The sequence below is a fragment of the Chrysemys picta genome, chromosome 1 (assembly GCF_011386835.1).
Source record: "Chrysemys picta bellii isolate R12L10 chromosome 1, ASM1138683v2, whole genome shotgun sequence".
Classification (NCBI taxonomy): Eukaryota; Metazoa; Chordata; order Testudines; family Emydidae; genus Chrysemys; species Chrysemys picta.
Window position 1 is genome coordinate 244,086,097 of NC_088791.1, and position 27,422 is coordinate 244,113,518.

A 27,422-nucleotide genomic window follows, 5' to 3' on the forward strand; every position below is an offset into this window, starting at 1 on the left:
CTCTCTAGTGTAGCTCCTCTAAACAGATGAGAGAGAGCTCTCCCATTGGCTTAATTACTCCAACCCCCGCGAATGGTGGTAGCTTTGTCGGTGGGAGAAGCTTTCCCGCTGACGTAGCACTGTCCATGCTGGTGCTTAAAGTGGCATAAATTATGTCACTCGGGTGTGGCTAATTCACTTATGCTGTAATGTAGCCATAGCCAATCAAGTGAGTAGCCTCTTGCTGGGATACTTTAAGTGATGTGATCTTTGGAGCGAGGGCCAGATGAAGGCAGACAGGGTTTAGGTGGGAGGGCTTTTATCACAGATTGGGAATGATGTAATGATGAGCTCTGTAAATCATTTTCTTTAATCTGGGAAGAGATGACTGCAGGATTGGTGGCCTCTTGATACTAACAGATAAGGGGGAAAAAACAGCACTAGAAGTTTGGTGAGAAAGTGGAGACATTGGCTACATCCTGGGCATGGATACCTTGAGCACAACCCATCCCATGAGGCAGAGTTCCTGGTAGAATGAGACCGTATAATAGGAGACTATCACAATACTACAATATCTTATTTAATGATGACTGTTCTCCTGGTGTTATTTTCCCTGGCTGTGCATCAGAAACATTTCTCTTAAATCAAATTCTTGCCAAGTGTCATTCACCAAATCAGGAGTTCATGATCAGAGATATTACATTAGCTTTGGTTTCTCATATCAGTCAAACTATTATGCCAGTGGCAAAACGGAAAACTTTTGAAGAGGAATTCTCATCAACACACTTCAAGATAGATGGGTAACACATATAAGACAAAATAGACTTTTTGTGGCTGATCTATAAGCCTAGGGAAAGGCTCATTTGCTTTTAAATTCTATCACTTGTTTGATGTTCAGTTATGTATTTTGAGAAGAATATTCCAAAACTGAGCCCTATGGCTGTGCAAGGCAGAACAATTCTATTCCTCTTAATCATGATTTTGAAATTGCCATGCTCTGTTGCAATCATAAGACTGCTCACAAGTTTGCATCAACAGGCTCAGACTACTGCTGAGCTGGAAACAATTGGATCATTCAGACACTAATATATTGTCTCTTTGGTACTGTATTTGGTAGTATAAGCTTAAAAAAAATAAAAATCTCATTCAATCCCTTGTAGGACCCCAAGTTGAAAATTTCAAATTACTTAGCCCAGGTATCAAATAATTGTGAGCTGAAAAAGAATTTTGGCCAACATGCTGATTAGCATGGCAAATATGGGGATCCTTTCTTGCTTATGTGATCTGCATTTTTGCCACCAGCAGTATCAGCGTTTCCACAGTCCCCAAACATGTGCATATTTTTAATTCTGGTAAGACAGCCCATCATTCGTACTGAAAACTCGTTGGTTTCTTTTTGGATGTGTGTACCCTGGATGTTATTTAAGGAGACATTCAATATTTTTAGGGCCTAAATTTTGTTTACTTTAGAAAGGTAATATCATGAAGAACATATACATATACTATTTATTTAAAACATCTCATACCCTTAGTATCCAGGATCATAACTTGGATTTGATTCTGTAGTTTGGAAAAGTCTGCTTTTGTATTTGGATGGTAGTCCCTTAATCCAAGTGCCTATTGATTACTGATACACATGAAGGGAGGAGGGATTTTTTTATTAAAATCATTCATCTGACGAAGTGGGTATTCACCCACGAAAGCTTATGCTCCAATAAGTCTGTTAGTCTATAAGGTGCCACAGAACTCTTTGTCGCTTTTTACAGATCCAGACTAACACGGCTATCCCTCTGATACTTGACACTTTTATTAAACTGATACTGTGAAGAGCTACTGAATTTGTGTGAAAGTACAAGTCTCTTAGCAAAGCAATTAGGAAGCTAGTAGTCTTAATATTTTTGCCTGGTTTATGCAACTGTATTCAGAACTGGGTTACTGGGCTTCATTGAAAGATGAATTCTTGTAACTTCTGTGCAAACTACTCAAAAGACAAAATGTTGTTTGTATGAAAAATAAAACATTGAGAGGTAAAAACAACTTTGGTGCACAGAGCATATCTTTTCTTCATGAGACATTGAGTGTAGTCCAGTGGATAGGCCACTGAACTGGAAGTCAGGAGATCTGGCTTCTTTTCTTGTCTGAGCCACTGCCCTGTTGTATGAGCTTGGGCAAATCACTTCACCTGTCTATCTTACTTACATGGCCCGTTACTGTAGTTTCTGAGCTTCCTACAGTCTTATGTATTTGTCCTCACAACACCTCTGAGGTAAGGAAGTGCTATCCCCATTTTGCAGAGACTCCCGGTGTGGCCACGTGCCAGTCCGTGACTGACCGGGGAATTGAACCTAGATCTCCCATATCAAGAGATGCTGGAACAATTTGTGTAGTGAAGGTGCTGAGAGCCATTGAACCAAACTGTAAACCTTGTATATGATGGAAACCACATTATGTCCGGGGGTGCATTCCAGCATCTATGCCCATGTCCCAAACTAACTCCCTAACCACTGGAATTCCCCTCTGTACTTGTATTTCTCCCATGTATAGAAAGGAGATGATGATAACTGCATCTTAAAGATCTTAGATATCTAAGAGCTAAGTATTAATAACTTTTTATTCCGTTGTTACGATTAATGGTTTGTTTAATATGTGTTGTGTGTGAACACAGAGTATTCTGTATTTTTTCTTTTCCTTAGCATCACAGCTGTCCCTCACCCATTGGTACTGAGGATTAGCATTAAGATGATGAATATTTAAGCTGATAAGAGGTTAAAAATAATGATTGTCTGTTATCTGTAGATAACGTTGGGAATAAAATATTCCCAGTTACACTTTGAATAAAGCCCTTTTAAAGTGCTGAATTGGAATTAGAAAATAAACCTTAAAACTGTTCAGTTTGGCTGCGTATGTTGTATTCTTTGTTTTTTGGCTAGGGTTAGATGGCAGAGTTCCCCTAGATATGCAGCTATATTTCATTTTATGAGGAACGGGAAGATAAAAAAATTAAATCAGCGATGAGGTATGTGAGTTGTTTAAAATGTGTAGTTTATACTCTATCTGCCTTTTGTTACATCCTGTATTTTTCTGTAAACAAGACAAAGCAAACTCAAAACTGCTAGGTATGGTTATGTGGAGTCACTGCAGATTCAAGGAGTAAATTACATTCCATCGGCCACTGGATGAGCTCTTGTGCTGGTGCAATTTTTTTTTTTTTTTTAAACCTGTGCCAACAATCCTGCATCAGGATTCACTATCCAGGGATCCCTGCTGAGTCCTGTCAAATTCAGTGGAACACCACAAGTCTGTGTTAGTGGATCTCTATGCAGTATCTGGTCTTGATAGGTTGTGGATATACAAGTGGAGACTGAACCCCCCCCCGCCCCCCCAGGCATTTCCGGGTGTGTCTCCAAATGGTTGTTAATTTTCTAAATTAGAATTACACTTGAAGTATTCTGGTAGAATCTTGAGCTAGCATGTCATTTCAAAAGATGAAAACAACAAGGAGTCGGATGCATAGAAGAAATGAGGTTTTTACCCACGAAAGCTTATGCCCAAATAAATCTGTTAGTCTTTAAGGTGCCACCAGACTCCTGTTTTTGTAGATACAGACTAACACGGCTACCCCCTGATACTTGATTTCAAAAGATGGGATCTTTGAGTTTGACATGGCACATTGGCTGTTAAGTTCTGGATAACAGCAGTCCATTTTTGTCACTGTTGGGATGCTCTATAACTGATGTGTGGTGGTAGTGATAATGACAGTCTGGCTTTCTGACCATCTAAAGCAGAGGCTCCCAAACTTTTTTCCCTGAGGCCCACCTGCGCAGCTGCAGTAGGCACTGCGGCCCACTATTAGCACTTCTTGAGGAAAATTATGAATTTTAATTGACATGCATATAAACTACAACACTGTAAATAAGCAATGTACATGTTCTTTTTCATTTTAATGTAAACAATTGTAATAATAGAAATCCTTAGCAAGGTACACTCAAAGAAGTGCTTCAAGATCTTTGAAACCAAACAGTTTTAGTAAAAACTACACTTTAAAAAAAATATTGAGAACAAAATATGATATTCACATGGCGGCCAGGCCTTTAAATTGTGCCCCTCACTATCAACGTATACAGTTTGATAGTGCCCCCTCCCACCTCACCAACCAGGCAGGCGAGCCATCGTCTCCTCAGGCTGATCAAATGGGAAAGCGGGCAAGGGACTGCGGGGAACGCAGCCTGGCCTTCCCGGGCTCCCACATGTCCGTCGGGGTGAGGGGCACCATGGGGCGTACACAGCCCCTTGCCTCATTAGGGACCAGGGCCAGCAAGAGGGTGAAAGGCCAGGCAGGTGCCACAGCCAGCCCCCGCCAACACCCTCCACCTCAGCAGCCCGCTGAGTGCCTTGAGCTAGTCACCTGGCATCCCTGCCCCAGTCGCCCACCCAGCACCATGGTGTGCCTCACAGGCACCCCCAGTCTGGGCATGAGGGAAGGCCTCATAGGCTCCCAGCCATTACCTATCACAGTTGCGATCACTGCATTGTCCAGGTGTAAACAGAGAGGCACCACTGAGCCCCGGTCCTGGGGTGTTGCAGGGCCGATACACCACGGGTCTCAACAGCCATGGATGGCTCGGAGTGAGAACATTTTAAATACTTCATGCTATAGTAATTAGACCTCGCTATAGAACTTGTTAGATCTTTAAATCTGTGCTGCAAAGTGGAGAAACTACTACTGTCTGTGTGGTTTTATGGCACTGCAGGCTAGCAAGCATTAATTAGTAATAAGTCGTCTTTCTGTATGCTTTTAACGTACATGTGTTTGCACAATATAATCTGCTAAACAATGAAGTGAATCTTTTATTGAATTTACAACATTTTAAAAGCACTCCAAGTTGGAGTAAAGTCGCTTATACAATGTATCATGTGCCAACCATGAGAACACTCAAGTAGGATGCATAGCGTGTGTGTATTTAATATAATGAGAGAGAGAGAAATGGATACAAATAGATTGTTGGAACATATGACAGGAAATTACATGTATAGTGTGAAAAAAAAAATCCAATGACTATGTAGATTCAAGTGAAATAAATCTAACAGTCTGTTTTCCCCAGCAGGCAGTGCTGTTGGATGAAAGGTTTTCCTGCCAAAGATCATTTTCATTGCCCTTTGTTTTGACCATGTCACTCTTTGCATCCCTCCACTGGCTCCCCCTTTTCTGTCATATCAAACATAAGTTGCTTGCCTTCACTTCACTTTCAAGACTCTTCTCAGACTATTCCCATCCCCCATCATCCCTCATTGTATATTGAAAGGTTGACTCCTCCCTCTGATCAGCCCATCATGTCATCTTCCATCCACTCACATGTTAAATCTTCCAACAGGCACTTTTGTGCTTTCTGCCATGCTGTCCCTGAAACTTGGGAGGACTGCCCCATAAATATCTGTAAAACTAACTTTTCATTCTTTCAAATCCCTCTTTAAAGGCTTCTCTGCCAGAATGCATACAAAAAATTTGACAGTGGTTAGGCTGCTGGTGTGCTCAAAGCACTGATGATCATGCTGACCAATATTGTCTCTTAGTTCCTTTGTACTCTGTATTGGTCTGTCTATATTGATCAGTTGTGTCTTTTCTTATGCTTAGATTTTAGGCGCTGTTTGGTACTTTTCGTTCTGTTTGAACAGAGCCAAGAGTGGGGCCCTAGTCCACGACTGGGGATCCTAGGCTCTACGATCATACAAATAATAAATAACTGAAAACCCCTAAGAAAGCGTGTGTATCTAGAACCCTGGCTTTGTTTTTGCAATGAAAAGGCAAATACAGACTCAAAGTTTTATAAATTCCCTGCTCAGAGAAAGCTATACGGGAGACTTTTAAAACAAACCAGATTTCATGACTCTTTTTTTTTGTATTGTCCTGAAGCTCAAGGTAAGGGTTTTGATAGTAGTTTGACTACTGAGCTCGGCCTGAAAGTGTCCCAGGGAAAATTGGCATTCTAGTCAGTGATGCAAAGGCGCCCATGCACAGCCACATCAGAGCTTGTGGATGTAAGGATCTTGTTCGCTTAGCAAGACAAAAGCAGAATAAATAGGAAGGGAGATGTCAAGCATACATCTAGTTTTTTGATCAGCTAAAATGTATGCATTGGTAAGTGCCCCCAGATAGTAGAAGAAGCTGACTGAGTTTATTACAAGGCAGTTTATGAGCAGAGTTCCTTACTCGCCTTCTGTAGGGCTTGGGATTTACCTGAGCTCTGAAGGGTAAATCTCTGTGTAGCCTGTGTTTTGCTGAATAACTTAAATTCAACCCAATCACTGTCAGGGAAATAAAACCAACAAGGAGTCTGGTGGCACCTTAAAGACTAACAGATTTATTTGGGCATAAGCTTTCGTGGGTAAAAACCTCACTTAGTCTTTAAGGTGCCACCAGGCTCCTTGTTGGTTTTTGTAGATACAGACTAACACGGCTACCCCCTGATACTTGTCAGGGAAATGACATTCTGGTTTCTTGTTCCACACTGAGTTCCCTGAAGAGAAATCTCCTGTGCTGTGGTAAACAATTGATATAATGAAGAAAGCATAATTCATGAACAAGGATTGCTCCTTAAGAAAGGACTTCATTTTAGACAGGCCCAAGTCTAGGTTTTAACATTCCTTCCTTTCCTTTCCTTTAATAGGCAAATGTTTACCAGCTAAGCCCCTAAGGCAGGGGTCTCAAACTCAATTTACCTTACGGCCAGTGCCAGTCCTCAAATCTTCCCAGCGGGCCAATAATGTCACTGAAGATGGTGTTCAGAAAAAAAAAGTTTATATTGTATTTTTTATTTCGAATTTCTTAAAAATAATAAAACTGTCATACAACTTTATATAATTCTTCACTGCCAGAGAGTTTGTGTTTGCAGACACCTGGCAACGCGTCAGTTCTGTCAGTTTGTTGATGTTTAGCCTCAGTGACTGAGCAGTTGAAACCTTCAAGAGTGCAGCAAGGTGTGCATCAGATAGTTGTGTTCAGTATTTTGACTTGTTTATATTCATTATGGAAAAAAGTGACGCTGCCTCCATGGCTGACTCTGCCCAGCAACTAGTGATGGTATTTCTGGCTGGGGGAGAGGGACAATGGGAGCTGTGGGGGGGCCGTGCCTGCAGCAGACAGAGCCAGCAGTGTGGCTGCATGGGTCTCTCCTCCACGGGCCACAGTGGGGAGGTTCTTGGGCCACAGATGGCCCACAGGCCGGGACTTTGAGACCCCTGCCCTGAGGAATGCATGTACCAATAGAACACTAGTATCTAAGAATGTCAGTTGTCTACATTGCCTTGCACAAGAGTACCACAGTTTCACTGCTAGGTAGGTTGATGTCTCCCTATGCTTACCTTTTCTAACCCACAAGATAGAGGGGAATGTGTGTGAGGTTTTGGCTTTCAAAAAACTTTGCATTGTTCAGAGTAAGCTAAGGCAAAGAGATGGGTCTTGCATATGGACATGAAAGAGGTGCCAAGGAAAACTTCCAGCCCTCATGAGTATTAAACTTGAGAACAGAATAGTAAAGCTGTTGTGGGAGGTCTTGTTTTTGGAAGGAGAAATGTTCCTCAGTTAGCCTGGCTTTCAAGGTTATCTTGAATATGAGAAACACCATTGGTCCTGTTTAAGTGTTTAGGCTGCCTTTTTGAGCCAGGCGATTGAAAATTTTGTTCTGTCTGAACTTGGACTAAAACTTGACCAAAGGAGTGGTGAGTTTTTTTTATTAACATTGTTATTTCTGATTGAGTAGTCTTAAAGCAAAGACAATTATGGGCAACTGAATTATTGAAGAAAACAGACTATTTCTAGTTAGTTTCTTATTCTGCTGGCAATGCTTCAACTCCTAGGCAATTATCATATTTATAATCACACATCTGGTTTTATTTTGTAAATGAAACCTTACAAATAAAGTAATAAAGTAAGTGGTCTCAGTGTTATTTTTTTATGGTGATTTGGATGATTAATGCCCTAAAACAGGGAAATGACAAATTATTCCTTTGCCATTTTTGTCTTGTTTACACACAGTTGTGGCACCTTGAACACAATGAAGTAGTCTGGAAACAAATTAACTAAATGAGTATCAGGTTGCTTGGTGAATACTTTGTCATTTGTAAATTTAATTTCATTTATATAGAATATTTACAGAGATTACTTCCTGCTCAGAAAACTATTCCTGGTCATGCTACAGAAATGTACAAGGACATTATACATGTTGGCCACGGATGCTGATCAGACTTCCTAACACCACAATCATGTGAAGAACTGTTTGAAGTATGATGGTATTCTGAAACACTTAAAAGGCTCAATATAGAATTTTGGTCACATATTAATGGACACTTAAAATTAATTATGTGTATTTTCTGTTTTATATTATTCCTCTAAAAATAGCTTAAATTATTAACTGTTTGGTCCAGCACATGGAAAAACCCCTCAAAGTTACTTCCTCTTGGCTGCTTTACCCATCCTTCAGTTTTGATACTCTCTCTCCCTCAACAGATGTTCAGTGATTTCAAAACTTTCAGTCTGTGTTGGGATAAAATATTTTCAGTGAGCATTTTTATATGGGGATAATCAGGAAAGCTAATCTGAATTAAGTAACTGTATGAATTTAAAGTGGATTAGTTAAACTACATTAAGTCCTGTGTGGACACACTCATTCAGACTCTAAGTGGCCTTAATTCACTTACAAAAATAATATTAAAAGAAACTGCACAAACCAAATGCTTTAAACAAGGTCACAATTTATCAATGTTAAGGAGTGCAAAAAAACCCTACAGCCAGTCCCTGCACTGCTAAAAACATTAGGAAAAGTCTCAAGAACTCTTGCACATGCAGCTTGGAAGTCACATGAGAGACATCTCAATCCAAAACAGCATTCTTCAAAATAGAAGTCAAGCTGAAAAGTAATTAAAAAGCTAACTAGTTACCCAACTGTGCTATTACTTGTTAACATGTTGATCCCAAAGGGTCTTCCACAAATCAGAAATGAAAATCAGATCAAAGGAACCAGAAAGCTTACTATCTCAGAATGCAACTGGGAAAACTGGCTAACTGTAGTGAAACCTGTTTAAGACATCACCCTTATTAGGCAGTCTCTGGTTTTAAAAGATCACTGCAAAGTGTCTTTGTGTACAAAACGGCTTCACTTTTATTAGCCACTTTTTTTTTAAACCCCCTCCCCGCCTCCAAGTGGCTTTTTAAATTCAGTTAAACTCAGTAGTCAAATCCAGTGACTTCAGATGTGATAAGTTTGTTAATGTAAATTATTTTCTTCAGACCACACAATTGTTGTAAAGCAAACAGAGGAAGAAATAGACCATTTAAAAACTAGTTCAAACTAAGTTGATGCTAGTTGGAAGGGGGAAGTTCTTTGAAGAACTAGAAAGGGTTACATTCTCTTCCATCAAAAGCCTCTACCTACCCTTTATACTCATTTGTTCATCAGATTGGTGCAAAGTTTGGGGGTCCTGTCTGACCCATCACTAACCCTAGATAATTAGGTATCATTGGTAGAAAACAGCCTTCTTCCTCCAATATCTTGCTAGGAATCTGTAATCCTTTCAGATGAGGATCTGGCCACAGTTATCCATATGTTGCCACTTCCAGATGGGAGTACTGTAATTCACTGCACCTGGGACTGAATGTCAGCTTCAACAGGATGGGCTGCCATGAGTACATCACCACCGAATTCCAATACAAAGACGGAGGGCACTAACCTGAGACTTGGGAGACTTGGGTTCATTTTCCAGCTCTGACATAGATGTCCTGTGTAACCGTGGGCAAGGCTCTTAGTTTCTCTGTGCTACAGTTCTCCATCTGTCATACTGGACAAGTAGCACTTCCCTATCTCACAGAGAGGTTGTGAGGATAAATGTATTAAAGATTGTGAGGTGTTCAGATATTGTGGTGATAGGATCCCTATAAATACCCAAGACTGACAATGGACTAAGGCTTTGGTCTTCACACCTTCAAACAAGGAAGCCCCTTAAATACAAATACCCACGCTGCCCAAGAAAGAAGGGAGAAGAACAGAACATTCTATTAAGTCCACTATGGACTATGCAGATTTAATTTACCTGTGATGTGTTTATCATGGTGATGCACATTCTAAAAAACCCTAAGATAGAAATGAATGTACCCAGACATCACGCAGTACAATTGATTAACATATTTTACTTAAATAGTGTTGCCAAACATGTGTTCCAGAGACTTTTAATGTAACTTTAGCACCCTCGTAGCCAAGATGGAGTCTGCTCTGCAGGCCACTCTGACCAAGAGTAGCGCGCGCAGGAATGCAGCAGGAAAAATCCTCACCAGGAGCACCTGTTCCAACCCCCCCAGAGTGAACACACCCACCCACAGGAAAAGTACAATGGATATAGGAAGGGGAAATATTTATTTACAGAGGGATGAGAGGAGAAAAACAAGGGGAAATATAGAGGGAGCAGTAGAACAGACCAAGGCCCCACAGGCCCAGTGGTAGCACAGTCTGAAAGGGCAGACACTGAGCAGTGTGTCTGCACACAGAGTTCAGGAGTCCTGAGCAAATTTCCAGTCCAGTAGTGAGTCTTGGGTGCTCCTGGTTGTCTTTGGCGCCAGTAAACTTTCCCCTACAAACCCCTTCAGTGCCCTCTTCTGCTGCTCTCTGCAAAGCGACACAGAGCGATGACCTCCCCACTTAACTAGCTAGCAGCCTCCCTCCTTATTTCCAATGCAGAGTCACAAGCCCCAGTACTCACAGCCCCATGCAGCTCTGGGCAGCAGTGAAACTGGGTCGCGCTCCAGTCTGTCCTTGTCGGGCGATTCCTCCCTGGCACAGTGTTCCTCCTGGCTCCTGTCCTGGGGTATCCCCGATCGGCTGCCCTGTCCAGGGCTGCCCAGAGGATTCAGGGGGCCTGGGGTGAAGCAATTTCAGGGGCCCCTTCCATTAAAAAAAAGTTGCAATACTATAAAATACTATATTCTCGTGGGGGCCCCTGCGGGGCCCGGGGCCTGGGGCAAATTGCCCCACTTGCCCCCTCCCCCCCTCTGGGCGGCCCTGTCCCTGTCCTTCCCAAGCATCAGGCAGGTTCTCTGCTGCTTCACTTTGTGAGGGCCTGCGGGCTGCAACCCTTCTCTCTGGAGCCCCAGAGCCACATCCTGGAGTTTCCCTTCTTTCTCTCACTGCTCCCCCTCCCCACGTAGGAAAAAGATTTAAAGGGGCCATGCTCTCTAAACCCCAAAGGGGTTACATTAACAAGAACATCTAATTGTAATAGCAAATGATATCACAGCGCATACTGAGATCAACATGAATAGTCAAATGCATTTAAATTTGTGTGGAAAAAGAAGAGACTATCTGCCACAATACAGATGACAGTAGAGGGAGTAGAAGACATCTCATGGACATAATGTTCACATGTTAGTGTATGTATCAAAACAAACTGTACAAGGTAAAATTACTTCCCAACCCCTGTTGTTTTCTCATGGTTGGTTAGAACATCTCAGGGAAATGTCTGGCCTGGCTCTTGATAGCAAATTGCTTGGTGTGACTGAAGTGTGACCAGCTGATGATCATTTTGAATCATTGCAAGAATGTAACGTACCATATGGTCTGGGAGAAGAATGTAGTAAAATCTCATTCTGAGGGCAAGTTAGTGATGGAATGGTAAGGGAGGTGTCATCTGAATCCGTAAAATCTTCAGAATCATAATTCCAATGGTGTCACCCTCTGTGGTGTGGCAGGCAGGGGGCACTTGCTCCACCTCCACCTCCCATCACTAGGTGATCCAGTTAATGGAAATTTTGATAATTCGGTGTCTTCAAAAGTGGTTGAGTTGGGTATCACTTGAAAGCCCTTTCTCCCAGGAAAAGGGTAGTAGCAAACATGACAAACCTAGAACAATTATGTAGCTATAAATTCAAGAAAATGTTTAAAAATAAACATTTTTTTCATTATACTTTAACACAGGGATGGATTGCTCTTATATATATATATATATATATATATATATATATATATATATATATATATATATATATGACATTGATCTTGGCTAATCCTAGGAAAGTTAGCCTTGACATGTAGGATTGAAAACATTTATTTATCAAAGTCATCACCAATGTAGTCTCTGTCTAGGGCACCACTAGACACATTGTCACACTGACCCTTGTCTGTGTCACGCTTGCACATCTCCATACAAGGCAGACTACTGGCCATATATTTGAAGGATGGTGAGCATCTGGTCTTTGCACATGAGCATCTGATTAGCTGAAGGATTGATTTTGTGGAGCGCATAACTGGTGTGATTAACTATCCTCTAAGACCTATCCAGGCCCAATAGGGGAGGGTAGTTTTGGATGCATTCGATCATCCCAGAGACATTCCATTGCTTGATAGTTTGCCCTCTTAATACCAGGTATCAATGCACCCTTTGTTGGTGGCAATTTTTCCTCTGTTTTTCTGCTTCTTGGGAAACATTCACCAACGTAGCTCTGCAAGTATCGTAATGTTGGTCTTCAAATGGAATACTCTGCATGTGAGCACCTCCAGTGCACTTATGCCCTTATCAGTGTCTGTCTTTCTCTCAGCTGTTCCAGAATGAGGAGAGTGTCTTCACAGGTTGAATCAAATCAGGGGCGGCCCTCGACTAGCTGCCAGTAACTGGTGCACTAGGCAAACCATGCGATTGGCGCCCCCACCCCCAAACCCCAAGGGCAGATCTAGGCTGAGGTTTTTGGTAAACTGGGAAACATTTTGCCCCTTTTTTCCTTTTAATGTTTTTTTAAGCGTTTATTTTAAAACAGAGGCTTAATTATTTGGTTTGTCTGTCCATCTGTCTGTCCAGTGTTTCTGAGATCAGATAAAATAGAGACATGAAAATTTCAGAATAGATTTGTACATGACAGCTAGATGATATTTCAGTCCGATTTCAAATAAAAATGCATTAAAAATGTTAATTTTTTATTATAAATCCAAAATCATCCATTATGCTATCCTGCTTTAACTGCCATTACCATCAGAAAGAAATAAGAAAACTCTTCAATGAACTTTAGCCTGTATTTACAAAACACTCCGAATAAAAAACTGTGCTCTTAAAACATGACTTTTCTTGCTTTAAGTTTTGAAAATTCAGTCACTAGTTCTTTTAGATCCAGTTTTCCATCTATTTCATACTCTATTGACATTGCGGCAAGTCTGGCAAGTCCAACAAGTCTCTTGGTCCATTGTTGAACGCAGATATGTTTTTATCAATTTTAACTGTGAGAAGCTACGTTCCCCACTAGTTATGGAAACTGGCAAAGTTGAAAGAATGCATAGAGCTATAAAAATATTTGGAAAACTGTTTGTGAAAATAACCTCACAAACTTCAATACTTCTTCAGGAGTGGAATGTTTCTTAAGTAGTCTTGAAAAAGTCTGAAGTTCACTACACAAATCTGTAGCATCAATGTCTTTTGAATTTTCATGAGTCAATGCCGACTCCAGTTTTATACAATATTCTCGTATATGTTTTGCTGTTTTCTTTTGCAAGCTGTGGATATCATATAGAAAGCCAATACTGACTGTAGCTGCTGCATCTGTTGAAATCTTTCGCCAACCGAGTGAATAGCAGTATCAAGGACTGTGGAGCAGAAATTCACCTTGAACCTTTGTTTTGGGTTCTCAGTGGGTGTATCTCGTCCTTCATATGAAAACTGCTGTTTCTTTTGCTGAATGGTTCAAATTCTGTCGGAAAGTCTATTTCTTCAGCAAGCTCGAGAGACTCTACCGGTGTTCTTTTGAATCCTTCATCACTTCTGAATTCCTCCAGAATATTTTTAGTTTGCTGCAGTTTTTGAATAGAAGAATATATGTTCAAGTTCTTTTCCTGAAGCTGCTTACTGGTGAGGTTAATCTCTAAAAGGATATTATACCACAAAATGAGTGAAGTCACAAATTTGAACTTGGAAAAGCCATTTGCAAGAGCTTCTGCATCTGAACGTACCATGTTGCCAGATGATCCAGTAAAGGTAGTTTCATCAGAAATTTCAATTAGGGAATCATAAATGTTTCCAAGTTCATAGTGAAGAGGCTTCAAAGCATCAATGCGACTCTCCCATCTTGTCTAAGTGGTTTCACAGTTAGAGAATTCACATGGTGAGTCAGAATCTCCCAACAGCGTGTTGAGCCTGAGAAAAACACATAAACACGTTGCACCAGGTCAAAGAAACTGCTTGCCTCCAAACCGCATCTAGCAGCATCATTGACAACCAAATGCAGAGAATGCGCACTGCAAGGAACGAAAAAGACCCTAGGATTGATCTTTATCATTCTCCTTTGCACACCATTGTCTTTACCCTTCATATTATTCCCAGTATCCTAGCCTTGGCCACGTAAGTTTTCAACAGATAATGACATTGTTTCAACCTCTTGTAGAATAGTTTGTCATAAATACTCCAGTCATCTCCTTCAGTGGTATGAAACCCCAAAAATGTTTTTATGAGCTCTTCAACATTATCTTCATCTGCAGAATTTTCCATATCCACAAAATGAATAATCGTCATTTGTTCAACATGACTCGCATCTGGTGTTGAGTCCAGAATTATTGAAAAGTCTTTTGCAGAATGGGCAGCTTCTACAATTTTAATGGCATCTGCTAAGATTTGAATGAGTTCATTCTGCATATTTTTTCCTAAGTAATGAACCTGTGTTTCATGGTCGGTTATTTTATGTAGACGCTCCTTCATCACTGGATCAAACAAAGTTGGTATTCAACACATTTTAACAAGTGTCAATTACCTGGAGTATATAATTTTTCATTTCTACCGCAGCCGTGGAATGCTAAATTTTGCCCACCGAGAACTCTCACTAAAGCAATCAGACACTCTTATATTTGTTGCCAATATTCTTCTTTTTCCTTGATCACACGTAAATTTTCTTCATCAATAGTTTTTCCTTTTTTCAATCGTAATTCAAGGTCTTTCCAATTTTGAAAACATTCCAAATGTTCTGTACCATTTTCATGTTAAGAGAGAATTGAAGATACGTTTTTCCAGTCCTTCGAACCATTTTCAGTAAGTGATGTATCAATTGCTTGATTTCTAAACAACTTGCAGCAAAAGCAAAACACAGAGTCCTTCAACACTGAATATTGTAACCAGTTTCGATGAATTTCTTCCCCATTAATGAGTTTCCTCTTGTAATGCTGAGCAGAGTTTTCTTTTATTTCCAGACTTAGGGAAGGGAAATTCATGAACTTGTTCGGGTCCATGTTGCACGAGAATTTGTCATACACTGTCATCACATGTGGGCCATGTAGCTGGGTCCCCATACTGTAACTTGTTTGTAACTTCCTCATCCTTTCTTCCTTCTACTTCATTTACTTCAATTTCTGCATGGGTCTCTGAAGGTGAATAAATTTTCTCACTTCCATATCAGTCTGATGCTGTGAGCTTCCTTCATCTAGAACAGTGGTTCCCAAAGTGGGCGATACTGCCCCCTGGGGGGCGCTGGAATGATCCAGGGGGGCAGTAGTAACCTCTGGTGCAATTGGGGGGGCGTTGAATAAAAATAAGGGGGCGGTGGAAGCATAAAGAAAGAAGAGAATATAAGAAAATTTTGAAAAACCGTTCATACATGTTTCATCTGCTGTGTAACATAGAGTTAATGTTGCAGTGATTACTTTATTTTCCAAATAAATTCACAAATTATAACCGATCAGTTGTCAAGTCCACCAACAGCTCTTAACAAGCAAGTGTTGGCAGGCGAGCGTGTCGCGCATTGTCGGGAAGTCCAGCATGCATCGGCAGGAATATGTGCGTGTAATGACTTGTTTACAATACGATACTATAAATAGGTGACATGTATGAAATCTAATTTAGATTGTTTCTGAATTGTGTAAAAAGCAGTTAACAATAGTGCAATAAGTATTTAAAATTTTTTATTCATATTCGATACCTTCGATCTTTACGGATTACGGATCACATACAAAGCAAATTGTATTATTGTTGTTTCAATAAAACAGCAATTTACACGTGAGTATTTTTATACATTTTCGTACATATCTACCGCACGGTTCTGTGTCTCTAGTGCTTACTAATAATAAAATCATAGCAGGCTTGTGTCGGTACAGTACTATTTTAAGTGTATAGTCAATATATTTGTCATGTTTTTTATTACAATATTAACGAAAACAGGGGAATGAAATCGTAAAAAAACTTAACTATAACATTTATTTATATCTATCGAATCATCTGTGTTAATTGGTAAATAAGGCATGTGTTAATAAGGAACAATTATTTAAATAAGGTCAAACTAAATTAAAACTATTAACTGATTTTTAATTGCATATTGATTATTTTTTAAATTATTTCTTGATAAATTTAGTTTGATATTTGACAATTTAATATCAAATACATATATCTATTGCTGAGCAAAGAACAAAACCCAGTTTATTAGTTTCATTAGTATTTTAGTTTGGTTGTCTTTTGCCGTATTACGCAAAAAACGCTGTATACCAGATGTTGTGGGCGATATTCTAATAACACATCTTTCTTTACTATATTGTAGGATGTAGGTAGAAATATAGATACATAAAAGAACACAAATTTGTCACTGCATCTTTCTGTTTGTTCGCTTAAAGAAGGTAGATTTCCAGGGGGGCGCTGAGTAATTTTTTTTCTGAAAAGGGTGCGGTAGGCCAAATAAGTTTGGGAACCTCTGATCTAGAAATAAGTTTCCATCATCTTGAGTTTCCAAACTGCTTTTTTTGTGGATATGATATACCTTCATCTTGATGTTTCAAACTGCTTCCATGCGGATGTGAGCTAATCTCCTCTCCAAATAAAATTCCTTCATCTGGATGCTGTGAACTGCTTCCATCTTTATTTGGATTAAAGTGAAGATATTTCAGGAAGGATCCCTATTGTTTTGCTTGGTCCTTTTCCTTCTCAGCCTTTTGTTTGATACTCGGCTCCTGAGGGTTTTCTTTTTCTGCCATGGGGCATTTGAATATTATGTATTGTGCTCCCGTCTGCAAGCAGCATAGCGTTAAGGATGGCTGACATACCCCCACCTCATGGTTGGCGATTTAAACCACATTGCAGCGATCCCAACTGTTTTTTCACTGCTTAAAGGTTCAGTGATTAGTAACATGGACTCACCTATTAAAACAGAGCATTTATACGGAAACAAAATGACCTTTTTCGACATTATAACCAGACACCGGTTGTTTGGAAAGTAATCCCCTTCCTCACGGTTACCCGCTTGGAGTGTGACATCATCACTTTCTTGGTCTATTAAGCATTAATGCTGTTACTTTTCTTTTATGGACCTTATTTATTACATATGAATCAGTTATAAAAAGAAAAGTTCATCATTACACAGCCCAATAATAACGCTTAAAGATACTCACATTTTGGATTTATAATGCTGAGAGATGTTATTCTTTGTTCTTTGGCACGAAGAAACACAATTTTCTACAGTAGTCGCTCAATTCTTAACCATCTACCTGCGATGTGTTTGTGAAAATGACCGTTTGACATGTATCAACTTGCGATATCTCCGCTCTACATGAATTTCCGGCTATGTGACCTTGATGTATATTCGAGTTAGGTGTCACTAGCATTGCAGCTATTGCCGCTGGCAGATGTGTTTCATTTTGGCTGAGTTATTGCTTATCAAAATTGCGGAGTGGGTCATCTTGACCCCACGTCGCAAATTTGAAAAAAAAAAAATCACTAAAATTTATTTTTGCAATAAATAAGATTTGACATATTAACTTCTCAGAAATGTAGAGAAATAAATTATAATTCATATTCCCTCTGTGCACGGGAATTGAAATAATGACATCTTCGTTATTTTATTCGTATTTTTTTTTCATTTTTTTTTTATTTTTTCCCCTCGACTTTGGCACCCCATTTAACTTGGCACCCTAGGCGACCGCCTAGTTCGCCTATATGGACGGGCCACCCCTGAATCAAATGCCTTCCAGTAAGATAATTTGGTCTTTCTGACCAACTTGCCAGTGGTGGCACAGCCTGAAAGGGTGCAGAAGCCTGGCAGTGCAGTGGCTTTTAATGGTCCAAATGATAAGAACACATCTCTGAGGGATATACAGTGATTCTGTTACCCAGCAGCTAGCACAAAAACAGTCTTACAGTAGTCTTGGGTAGAGTCTCACAGAGAGTGCTAGAACAGCTGTTGTACAAAGTTTAGTAGCATTTCTCTCCATAGTCAGTGATTTTGGGGCGGGAGGTGCCTCTGGAGTTGTTTTAATGCTGTATGATTGAATGACCATTTATATCCTTGATATTGACACTGTTATACAATTGCAACAAATCTTGTACGAAGTATGTCATGTAAGCTGTCAATGGAAACGTTATGATTTGCTAAGTATGATTATCCTGTTTATATGCATGTATCATTTTGTATTTGAAGTTAGGACTATTGGCTATATACAAGCATCATATGTGTTCTATTCCTGGGTCACACCCACCAGGTGAAATTTACATTAAAGCCAGACAACTATATATTAGCTCTCACAATGGGCCATAGAAGAAACTCATTTCACCCAAATAGCTCTTCCTGTGGATGCCACAGCAAGGATATGTCTGCTCCTGTGAATCATCAAGCCATGTAAGGACATAAAATATGCTCAAGTGACGCTGGGCTCCAACTTAGGTCAGTAACTTTTCCATAAACAGAGACAGTAAATTTCCAGGAATATGGCAGAGGATATAAAAGACTCCTAAGATCTCCGTTTTGCCTCTTTTCTGCCCTGGTTCTCTTGACTGTTGATTTACAATTTAAAACTATGGACTGAGGATCTTCCAAAAGATTGGAAGATCATCAGAGAGACTTTACAAGCCAGCAGTCTCTTCCATCACTGCTACAAACCTGATATAAGGACTTTGTAATTATTTGTATATATATTATCTGTTAACCATTATTAATTCTCTTCTTCTTTCCTTTTATTATTAAAACTTTAACTATTAGTTACCATAGGATTGGCATCAGTGTGATTATTGGGTAAGATCTGAGTTATATATTGACTTGGCTAAGTGGCTGATCTCTTGCGATTAGCGTATATGCCTCGGAGGGATGGACACTCTCCCGATCATGGGGAGCGTTCCTGGCTGGGAGTTGTAGAGCTGTTTGTGGTCAGAAAAGGTGGAGGAGGAAATATCCTCTCCATTGGTGGTGCTGATATTTGGGGAGACATTCATAACATGAGCTGTGATGTAGTGGATGGTGCCAAAAGGATTATTTCAGTACTACAGGTATGGTTCCCTCCATTAGCAATAGATCGACCGGGACAATTAGAGCTTCTATTGTTGGTGCCAACTCTGATGGTTTTGGCATTGAGATGTCTCTGCTGGATGTAGATACCACAGTTGTCTCAAAGTCCTTTGGTGCCAAACCAGAGGTTGACACATGACATTTGCTCGTATACTGTGAGAGTGCATTGTGTTATGCCCCTGGGAGGAGAGGGAAAGCAAGTGGCTTTTTTCAGTTCTCTACTTCTCTTGTCTTCGGAGAAGATTGGTGTTGAGAGTTATGTTGAGTGCAATGACTGATCTCCCTTGCATCTGAGTTGCTGTTGTGGTACCAGACATTGGTACCAGAGGTGCTCTTGGTACCAAATTGGTTTTTGGTTGCTTTGGCCCTGACAATGCCAGGGCCAGGGCCAGACTCTTACTGGCTTGGGCATCTTCTGCCTGCTGGTTAGGGGGGAGATAGACTGATTTTCTTTGTGGAAAAATCCCATCTTGTAGCACAGTCTTCAGTCCCAAGGATCTAACGTGCTTTTCATGGATTGCTCTGGAAGATACTATTTCAGGCTGATGTCCCTATATTTTCTTGTCTTTGTGAAGAATGATTGGCAGATCAATCAGTGATTCGGCACATGGCTCTCAACAGGGTAAAATAGACAGCAGCTGTCTGTTGAGGAGAATTAAACTGTTAGAAGACAGGTAGGTCTGAAAACATGATGGTTTTGTATCTGCCATTATGGATGGTAGTGTCATGAGGCACCAAATGGAATTAATAAAATCTTTGGGGGTTTGTGGAAATAAAAACAAAAGGGAAAGGAGAGAATTGTTAGTAGAAATTAAGCCCCGATTTACCTAAGCTAAGGATATGTATGGTTCCGTTCTCCAGCCATATGCGGTAGGAGGGAACTGAGGGACAGTTACAACAGGTCTACCTTTTATGCCCTCTGGGTTGGAGGTAGAAGGACATGCAGAGTGTAGCCACGGTCAGATGGGCACTGCAGTTCAGAGATTCTGATCTTGTATGCACAAGGCACGTGGTGACCAATACAGACAAATACCTGAAGATGCATTCCAGTTTTGGAGAGATGGAGTTTGTGAAGGCAAAGGAATAGTCCAAAGGAGATGTTTGTCTGAGACAACTGGAGTTGACAAGACAGTGGGAGAAGTGTGGGGGGTTTGGGGAATTGTGCACACAAATGTGGTTGAAACAAATTTGTTCTGATGTGACAAATTATATTTTTAACTTGATTCTCATAACAAAACAAACAATTCTATCATGTAACATGCTGGCAGGTAATGACTTACATTAAGAGCAGATCAGCTAAAAATCTGGTTCTCCAGACTCTGGAATCGCTTCACAGATGGCTATATGTGACCTGATTTAGAAATCTAATAGTCTGCCTTTTTGTTGTTGAACCGGTAAGCGTGTGTGTGGGGGCGTGTGTGCATGCTATGGATTTTTGCTCTATTTAATATCAAGCTAAAGCTTTAAAGCAACAAAGATAAACCTATTCAAAGAAATTGAATATTTATAATCACAACTGGCTTTTTAAATAGATTTCATTTTTACATATTGCTTGATTAGATAACATTGGATTTTTGATTTACCTTCAACATAAGAAAATTGCGGTGATCTTAAAGGCATTGTTACATAAAGGAAGAAGGTAGGAAAAACAATAATACTTTGAGTTTAGAATATTATAAATGAGGTGCAATAATATAATTGTCCTTGAGTATGCCTACCAATTTTGTGGTTTTAATCAATTTCCTATTTTAAAATGTTTCTCTCGTCCCTTCATCTTTGTGAAAGACAACGCATATGGTGTAGCTGACCATGCACAGATGTCTTATTCATAGCCAGTTGGACAAAGCGCTGTTAAATGCACAAAGTAAATAAATTTTAAAAACAATTTTTTTCCAAAATTTGTTACATTAGTTTTGGATGTTGCCTTGTAACTAAAGATGGTTAAAATCCAGACAGTTATGAGTTGATTGTCTGTTTTAATAGTCCAGAGAAGTATTTATTTCATCAATGCATATTGATTTACTAATATTTTGCAATGCCTAAAATAACAAAAGAAGTTGCCACATGCAATAAAGGGATGATGTGCATCATCAGCCTCCGGTGATCAATATACATATATTTCTAAAAGTCAGCACATGTTTCAGAAATATCATTGTACACCTGAGCATTTCTCTACATTATTGCAAGCCTGGCTAAATGGAATACTAAAATAGGGAAAGAATGGCTTACATCTTAGTGGCATTTAACCTTACGTTGTGTCCTATTTGCAGATTTGTTAGGGTCAGGGCCATCTCTAACTTTTTTGCCGCCCCAAGCGAAAAAAAAAAAGAGTGCCACCCTCCATAGCGCCGCCATAACACACACCCCTCAGCACCGCGCTGCCACCCCCCCCCCGCGTGGAGCGCTGCACCGCCGAACCCCCCCAGCGCCGCGCCGCCAAAGGCCCCCAACCCCTCACGGAGCACAGCGGCACCGAACATGTTAGCCCTCCGCGGAACACTGCCGAACCCCCCCACCAAACCCCTCCCAGCCCCCCGCGGAGCGCCGCCGAACCACCCCCCGCCCCCCACGGAGCGCCGCACTGCCGAACCCTCCCGCTGCCACACACACCTCCCGCGGAGCGCCGCTGAACCCCCCAACCCCCACGGAGCGCCGCTGAACACACCCCCCCCCCACAGCAGAGCACCGTGCTGCCCAACTCTCCCGCCGCCACACACACCGAGCGCCGCTAAACACCCCCACCGCCAAGCCGCACTGACGAACACCCCCCCCAGAGCGCCGCTGCCGAATCCCCCCGCCCCAGCCGCCAAAACAAAAACAACCCACCCCACCCTCAGCGCTGCCCAACCGAACCCCTCCCCCCAAATAAAACCCTGAGCGCCCCCCGCCACCCCAAGATTGGCCACCCCTTACCAGGTGCCGCCCCAAGCACGTGCTTGGTCGGCTGGTGCCTGGAGCCGGCCCTGGTTAGGGTCTGATCATCTCATCCTGAGTTACTCAGGCAAGGGGTTCTAAACATGAAGAATACTTTCAGCATAAATGATGATGAAAATATATCAATCTGCCATTACATTTTCGACTCGTTGCTGATTCATGCACATTTTATGGGGAGTGAAAATAAAAGCTTGAAAGATGTTTTGTTCGAAACCTCAAAGTAGAAGTTAGAATTTCTGGTAATGATAGAACTGTGTGTTTGGGAGGAGGTTAGCTTACACCATCATTTTGTTTTATTCTGGACATGCTTGCAAGTGAGATTGTTCAGAGGATATGTACTGAGTACAATAGAAGCAAAGTGAATCATTGCTGATGATAGCTTGTGTATATATTGCCCTTTTCAGATTGTTTTTTGTTTCTGTCCTTGAGTTTCTCTGCCCACTGCCTGAAATTGAATGCCAGGGTGTAGAAAGCTCAGCTGTTTTTTCACTTATTTTGTTTGCCTAAGCCTAAGGGGATTGATTTCCCTTTCATCCACTCAATAAACCAAATGTATCCAATATAAGTTGTTTCCTAGTGCTGGATGATCTCAAAACATAAAGCTGGTGGGATACATAACTAAATTTACCTTAAGGGGTGTAGTGTTATAAGTGCTATTGCACTTAATATAAGATAGCATATGAGTGTATAATGGGTATTTAGTTGTGCAAAGATTGGCATATTTCACTCCAAAAGGCCAGAAAAGTACAGATTTCAGAGGCCTGATTTACATGGATCTTCCCCCTCTTCCCCAATCCCAATGGAACTGTCCATAATATCTGCACCCAAACTTGGCAGAGCCACATAAGACCAGATCCCTCCAACTCTCCAGGATACTTGCTAGCATTACTCCATTTCAGCAGCAGTATCATGGCCTCTTGGGGAGGCACTGGGCAGGTTGGTAGCTGTATTATTTCACCATCTCCTTCCGTTCCCTCCATGTGAATTCCAGACCTGTGCAATGTGGTGTGTAAGTGTGTGTAATCTTGAAGGTTAAATGTGGATGCATTGGTATCTGACAATATAGGTAATATTGCAAAAGGGGGAGGAAGGGAAGGAAATAGTGCAAAATATGTTTTTGTTCAACAGATACGTGTTAGATGACTCAAAACATTGACAATTATTTTTAAGCTTTTTCTTTTTTCTTTTGGGACCATCTTTTTGGATGTTTGTTTCAGAGTCTCTTCCCACACCTACAAAAAGAAAAAAATAAAATCTTATTTTGCTTCTCGTTCTGTTTTAGCAGGTGCATGTCCCTAGGCACCCAAGCAGTATTCTTTCACCTCATGTGCCATCTGCCATGGGAGCCCTTATCCCTTGCCTTGCTTCATCCCTCTTCCTAAGCAAGAAAGGGACTCATGAATTTTGGAGCGAGGAGGGAGCTGAGTGAGAGTTGGGAAGACAAATTCCTCCCTCTTCGTTCTAGGTTATTGTGTTTCTCTGTTCTGACATCTCTTCGTACGCCACCACTTTCTCTATGTTGCATGGAGAGGGCAGTTCTCGCTTAAGCTGTAATTACACTCCATACCAGCAGGGGAAGTCAGCATCACAGATACTGTACTGCAGTCCACTCTGTTGTAGAGCCAGTCCAAAATGTCTTAATTTTGGATGTGAATAATTAATTTGCTTTGCTAGTACTGACTCTCATTGACTTCAGTGGCCTTTAGACCAGACCTATGCATAATGCAATGGGTCTACAGCAGCTGGAATAGAAGAAATTGGGAAAAGTATTAAGTGTCACTTTCCCAGACCTGAGGAAGAGCTCTGTCTAGCTCAAAAACTTCTCTCTCATCAACAGAAGTTGGTCCAATGAAAGATAGTGAGTTAATCAGTGTTTTTGTTTCAGACCAACAAATGTGAACAGAATTGTTCAGCTCCAGTGACAGTAGTGAGAGAACCCCAAAGAAGGAAATTTTGTTTAAATGATACTATACACCAGCTGAAATTCTACAGGGGCTTGTTTTGTTGACATTGAATGTCTGGCTTGAGGGCTAAGAGTCCTTAGGTGTTCCTTGGATGCTTGATTTTTCTGACTGCTCACTAAACAATTCAGATTATTGTTCTTGTATAAGACCCTAAGTAGTTATTTGGTATACGTTGGTATATGGTATATTCAGTTAACACAGAAATAGTGTGGCGTAGGGTTTGACTCTCTTCGGTTAAGTCAGTAACATGATTGGTAAGTGGGAATGATCAGTTAGCTCCTTGTTTATAGCCTCCATGATTTGTCAAGGTCTTCAATGTGGAAGAAGAAAAATCACAAGTTCCCTCTTTTCTTCCTCTGTGCCTCTAATTCAGATACTTTTGCTGAAGGGCAATGATAAACCGCATTTTCAGTCCCGATGAGTTTTCCTTGTCAAATAAAACTTTGAGACCCAGTAACCACTGTTTTTTTTTTTTATTAGAATCCAAATACATCACTACTTCTGCATTCTCCTTATCTTTATACTGTAATTCTTGTATTAAAAAGCAACAAAATGGGCTTCAAATTAAAGTTAGCTATTTTAGAATTTAAGTGGTTTATAATACTAGAGAGGACATTGTCTATCACAGAAAACTATTCAAAAATCAAGAGTTTCTGAAAAGAGGCCATTTTAGGGGAGGAGAAAATTCACAAATTTAGTCTACGTTGTTTTCCTTTTAAAAAAATGTTTCTAATTGGAAAATTGAAAAGTTTCCTCGTAATATGCTCAGCCCCCACAAGGGAGGTTTCCTTATTACCCTCCTATGATGCTTCCTGTTGACTCCCTCTGGAGGGAGCTTCAGCCAGAAAGGCGCTGGCCCAGCATACAATTCAAGGTGAAACTAGAAAGGAAAATCCTCCCTGGGACTTGGAGGAGGTGAGGCTAAAGCAGAGAGAAAAAGAAGTTTCCTTGAACATAGTCTATGATGTAATAAATCAGGGGTTTTCAACCTTTCAGAAGAGGTGTGCCGAGTCTTCATTTATTCACTCTAATTTTAAGGTTTCCCGTGCCAGTAATAAATTTTAATGTTTTTAGAAGGTCTCTTTAAGTCTATAATATGTAACTAAACTATTGTATGTAAAATAAATGAGGTTTGTAAAATGTTTAAGAAGCTTCATTTAAAATTAAATTAAAATGCAGAGCCCCCCGGACCGGTGGCCAGAACCCAGGCAGTGTGAGTGCCACTGAAAATCAGCTCGCGTGCCACAGGTTGCCTACCCCTGTAGTAAATTGTACAAACCCAATGTAATTTGTCTCCTGACTTTTCTATAAGTAGAAGAACGCACTGAGGCATTACCATGCGGCATCAGCTAGGTCTTAGAGAAGTTAACTTTTTTTAATTTAAAAAATAAAAATAAAACAAACTTGAAATATAGCTTTATTGGCCACATTGTAACACTTCAAATTGTGTTTATCATCTTTCAGCTATAAAAATAAAGGGTTAAAAGTCTGTCAAACTACATAGCTTTGTACATTCTAGCTTTTAAGTGTAGAAAATTATTAAAGATTTGTTATGTTAAGTCTTCAGGTGTTGGTCTTAGCGATCAAATGCACATCATTTTGGGTGGCATTCTTACTGTAATAGGTCAAATGCAGAGATGCTGTGATGCAAGTTACATCGTAAATGAGTGTAAATTACATCCCAAGGGGACACACAGGTTGTCCTGTGGTCAAGAAAGATGTTACATCCTAAACCACTTTTTGCCTTCCTGTTAAATAGAAGATGGGAGCCTGCTTAATCTTCTTTTCCCGTGAACTGCTTTTACTGCTACAACTCATTTTTTCCAACATCAGCATGGAAGTTGCATCCATTTGCTGATTCATTTAAACGACCATTTAGATCACCTCTGAATGTGGCTTAATGTCTGCAGAGATTGTGTGACTCAAAATGAGATTGGGATGAAGTGAGATTGGTCCTGTTAGTGAAGCTATGCGAGAATTGGGGACTGAAAAAGATTTTTTTCTCCTAGAACTGACTTGCACTGAACTGCAGATGCCTGATAAATAGGCTACACTTGTTCCTGTCGCTTAGATTTCACTCCTGTCTTCTATCTATGTTCACAAATAAGCTTTGCTCTCTGATCTTGCCTTTTCTCTTATATTTTATCAGTGGAGCATGCTCTAGTGCATGTGACATCTGATAACAATCTGTAGGTACCATAGAAGTGCAAACAAGAGCACATGCAGAGTGAACGCTTCCTTAAGCTCTCAGAGGAGTTAGGGCTTGGCCTTGAAGTCAAAACACTTGCCAAATGGTGCTAAGGTGTTTCAATGAAGCTGTGGGGAGAGTTATCTGATTTCTTTTCCTAGGCTTTTGTTTGGACTGTCACTGTGCCAAGCAATCTTAGTTTGCAATTTTGCTTGTTGATGGACCTGTAGAGGGAGAGACTACTATTCCAGTCTCATTTCTGGGTTTAAAAAAAATAATCTGAATTTTATACTGCTGTGTCTTTGTCTATCCTCCATTCTCCAGCCCTGTTCTTTTAGATACAGGATATGTAATTGTTTCTTGTTGCAGTTTTGAAATAAGCAAAGACGTATTGTCTAACAAATTAATTTTAATGCCGGGCACTTAAACAGTACCTCTGTCCAAAGAACTTCGGGGGGTTTACAAGCATTAATTAAACTTCAAAGCACCTTATGAGATAAGTGTTGTTACACTCCATGTTCCGGTGCCTCATTTAAGTGACTTCTCATGCTAACATGTTGGAGAGTAGCAGAGCTGTAGATAAAATCCTTATTTGCAGTCTCTTGTGGTTTGAAAATTTTATTCCAAACTCTGTTTTATCAAAAATGACTTAGGTGTCTAAGCTTCATTGAAAGTCAATGGGATTTAAGGTGCAGAGTTGTATTTTCATAAGTGACTTAAGAGCTTTTGAATTTTTTTCTCCCTTATCATTGCCATATTGCAGCATACTGCCTGCCATTCTACGTGAGCATTGCTCCTGTCAGAGGACTGAAAATATTCTTCTAAATAAAGACCTGGTAGGAAGCATTGTAGAGCCAAATAAAAAAGTAATGTGTATAATTTTTAATATAACCATTGATATACTGTCAATATCTGCTCATATTTAAAGTTTGCTTTGAATTTTTTTGTCTTTAGGAGAAGCCAAAAATCTTCCTACGTATCCGGGGCCAAACAAGATGAGGGATTGCTACTGTACTGTAAACCTGGACCAGGAGGAGGTTTTCAGGACCAAAATAGTGGAGAAATCACTATGGTAACAAATATTTCTTGT

At 40.4% G+C, this 27,422-nt stretch overlaps 1 protein-coding gene across 2 annotated transcripts in view; it reads left to right on the plus strand.

Annotated features, from left to right (window-relative positions):
- RASA3 (RAS p21 protein activator 3) overlaps positions 1–27,422 on the plus strand; it is a 270,976-nt gene that overhangs the window by 96,660 nt on the left and 146,894 nt on the right. For both annotated transcript variants that reach the window (XM_005295914.5, XM_005295912.3), the window contains exon 2: positions 27,287–27,404. In XM_005295914.5, the coding sequence (XP_005295971.1) occupies positions 27,328–27,404 (77 nt within the window). In that variant the 5' untranslated portion in view covers positions 27,287–27,327. The remainder of the gene's footprint in view (positions 1–27,286; positions 27,405–27,422) is intronic.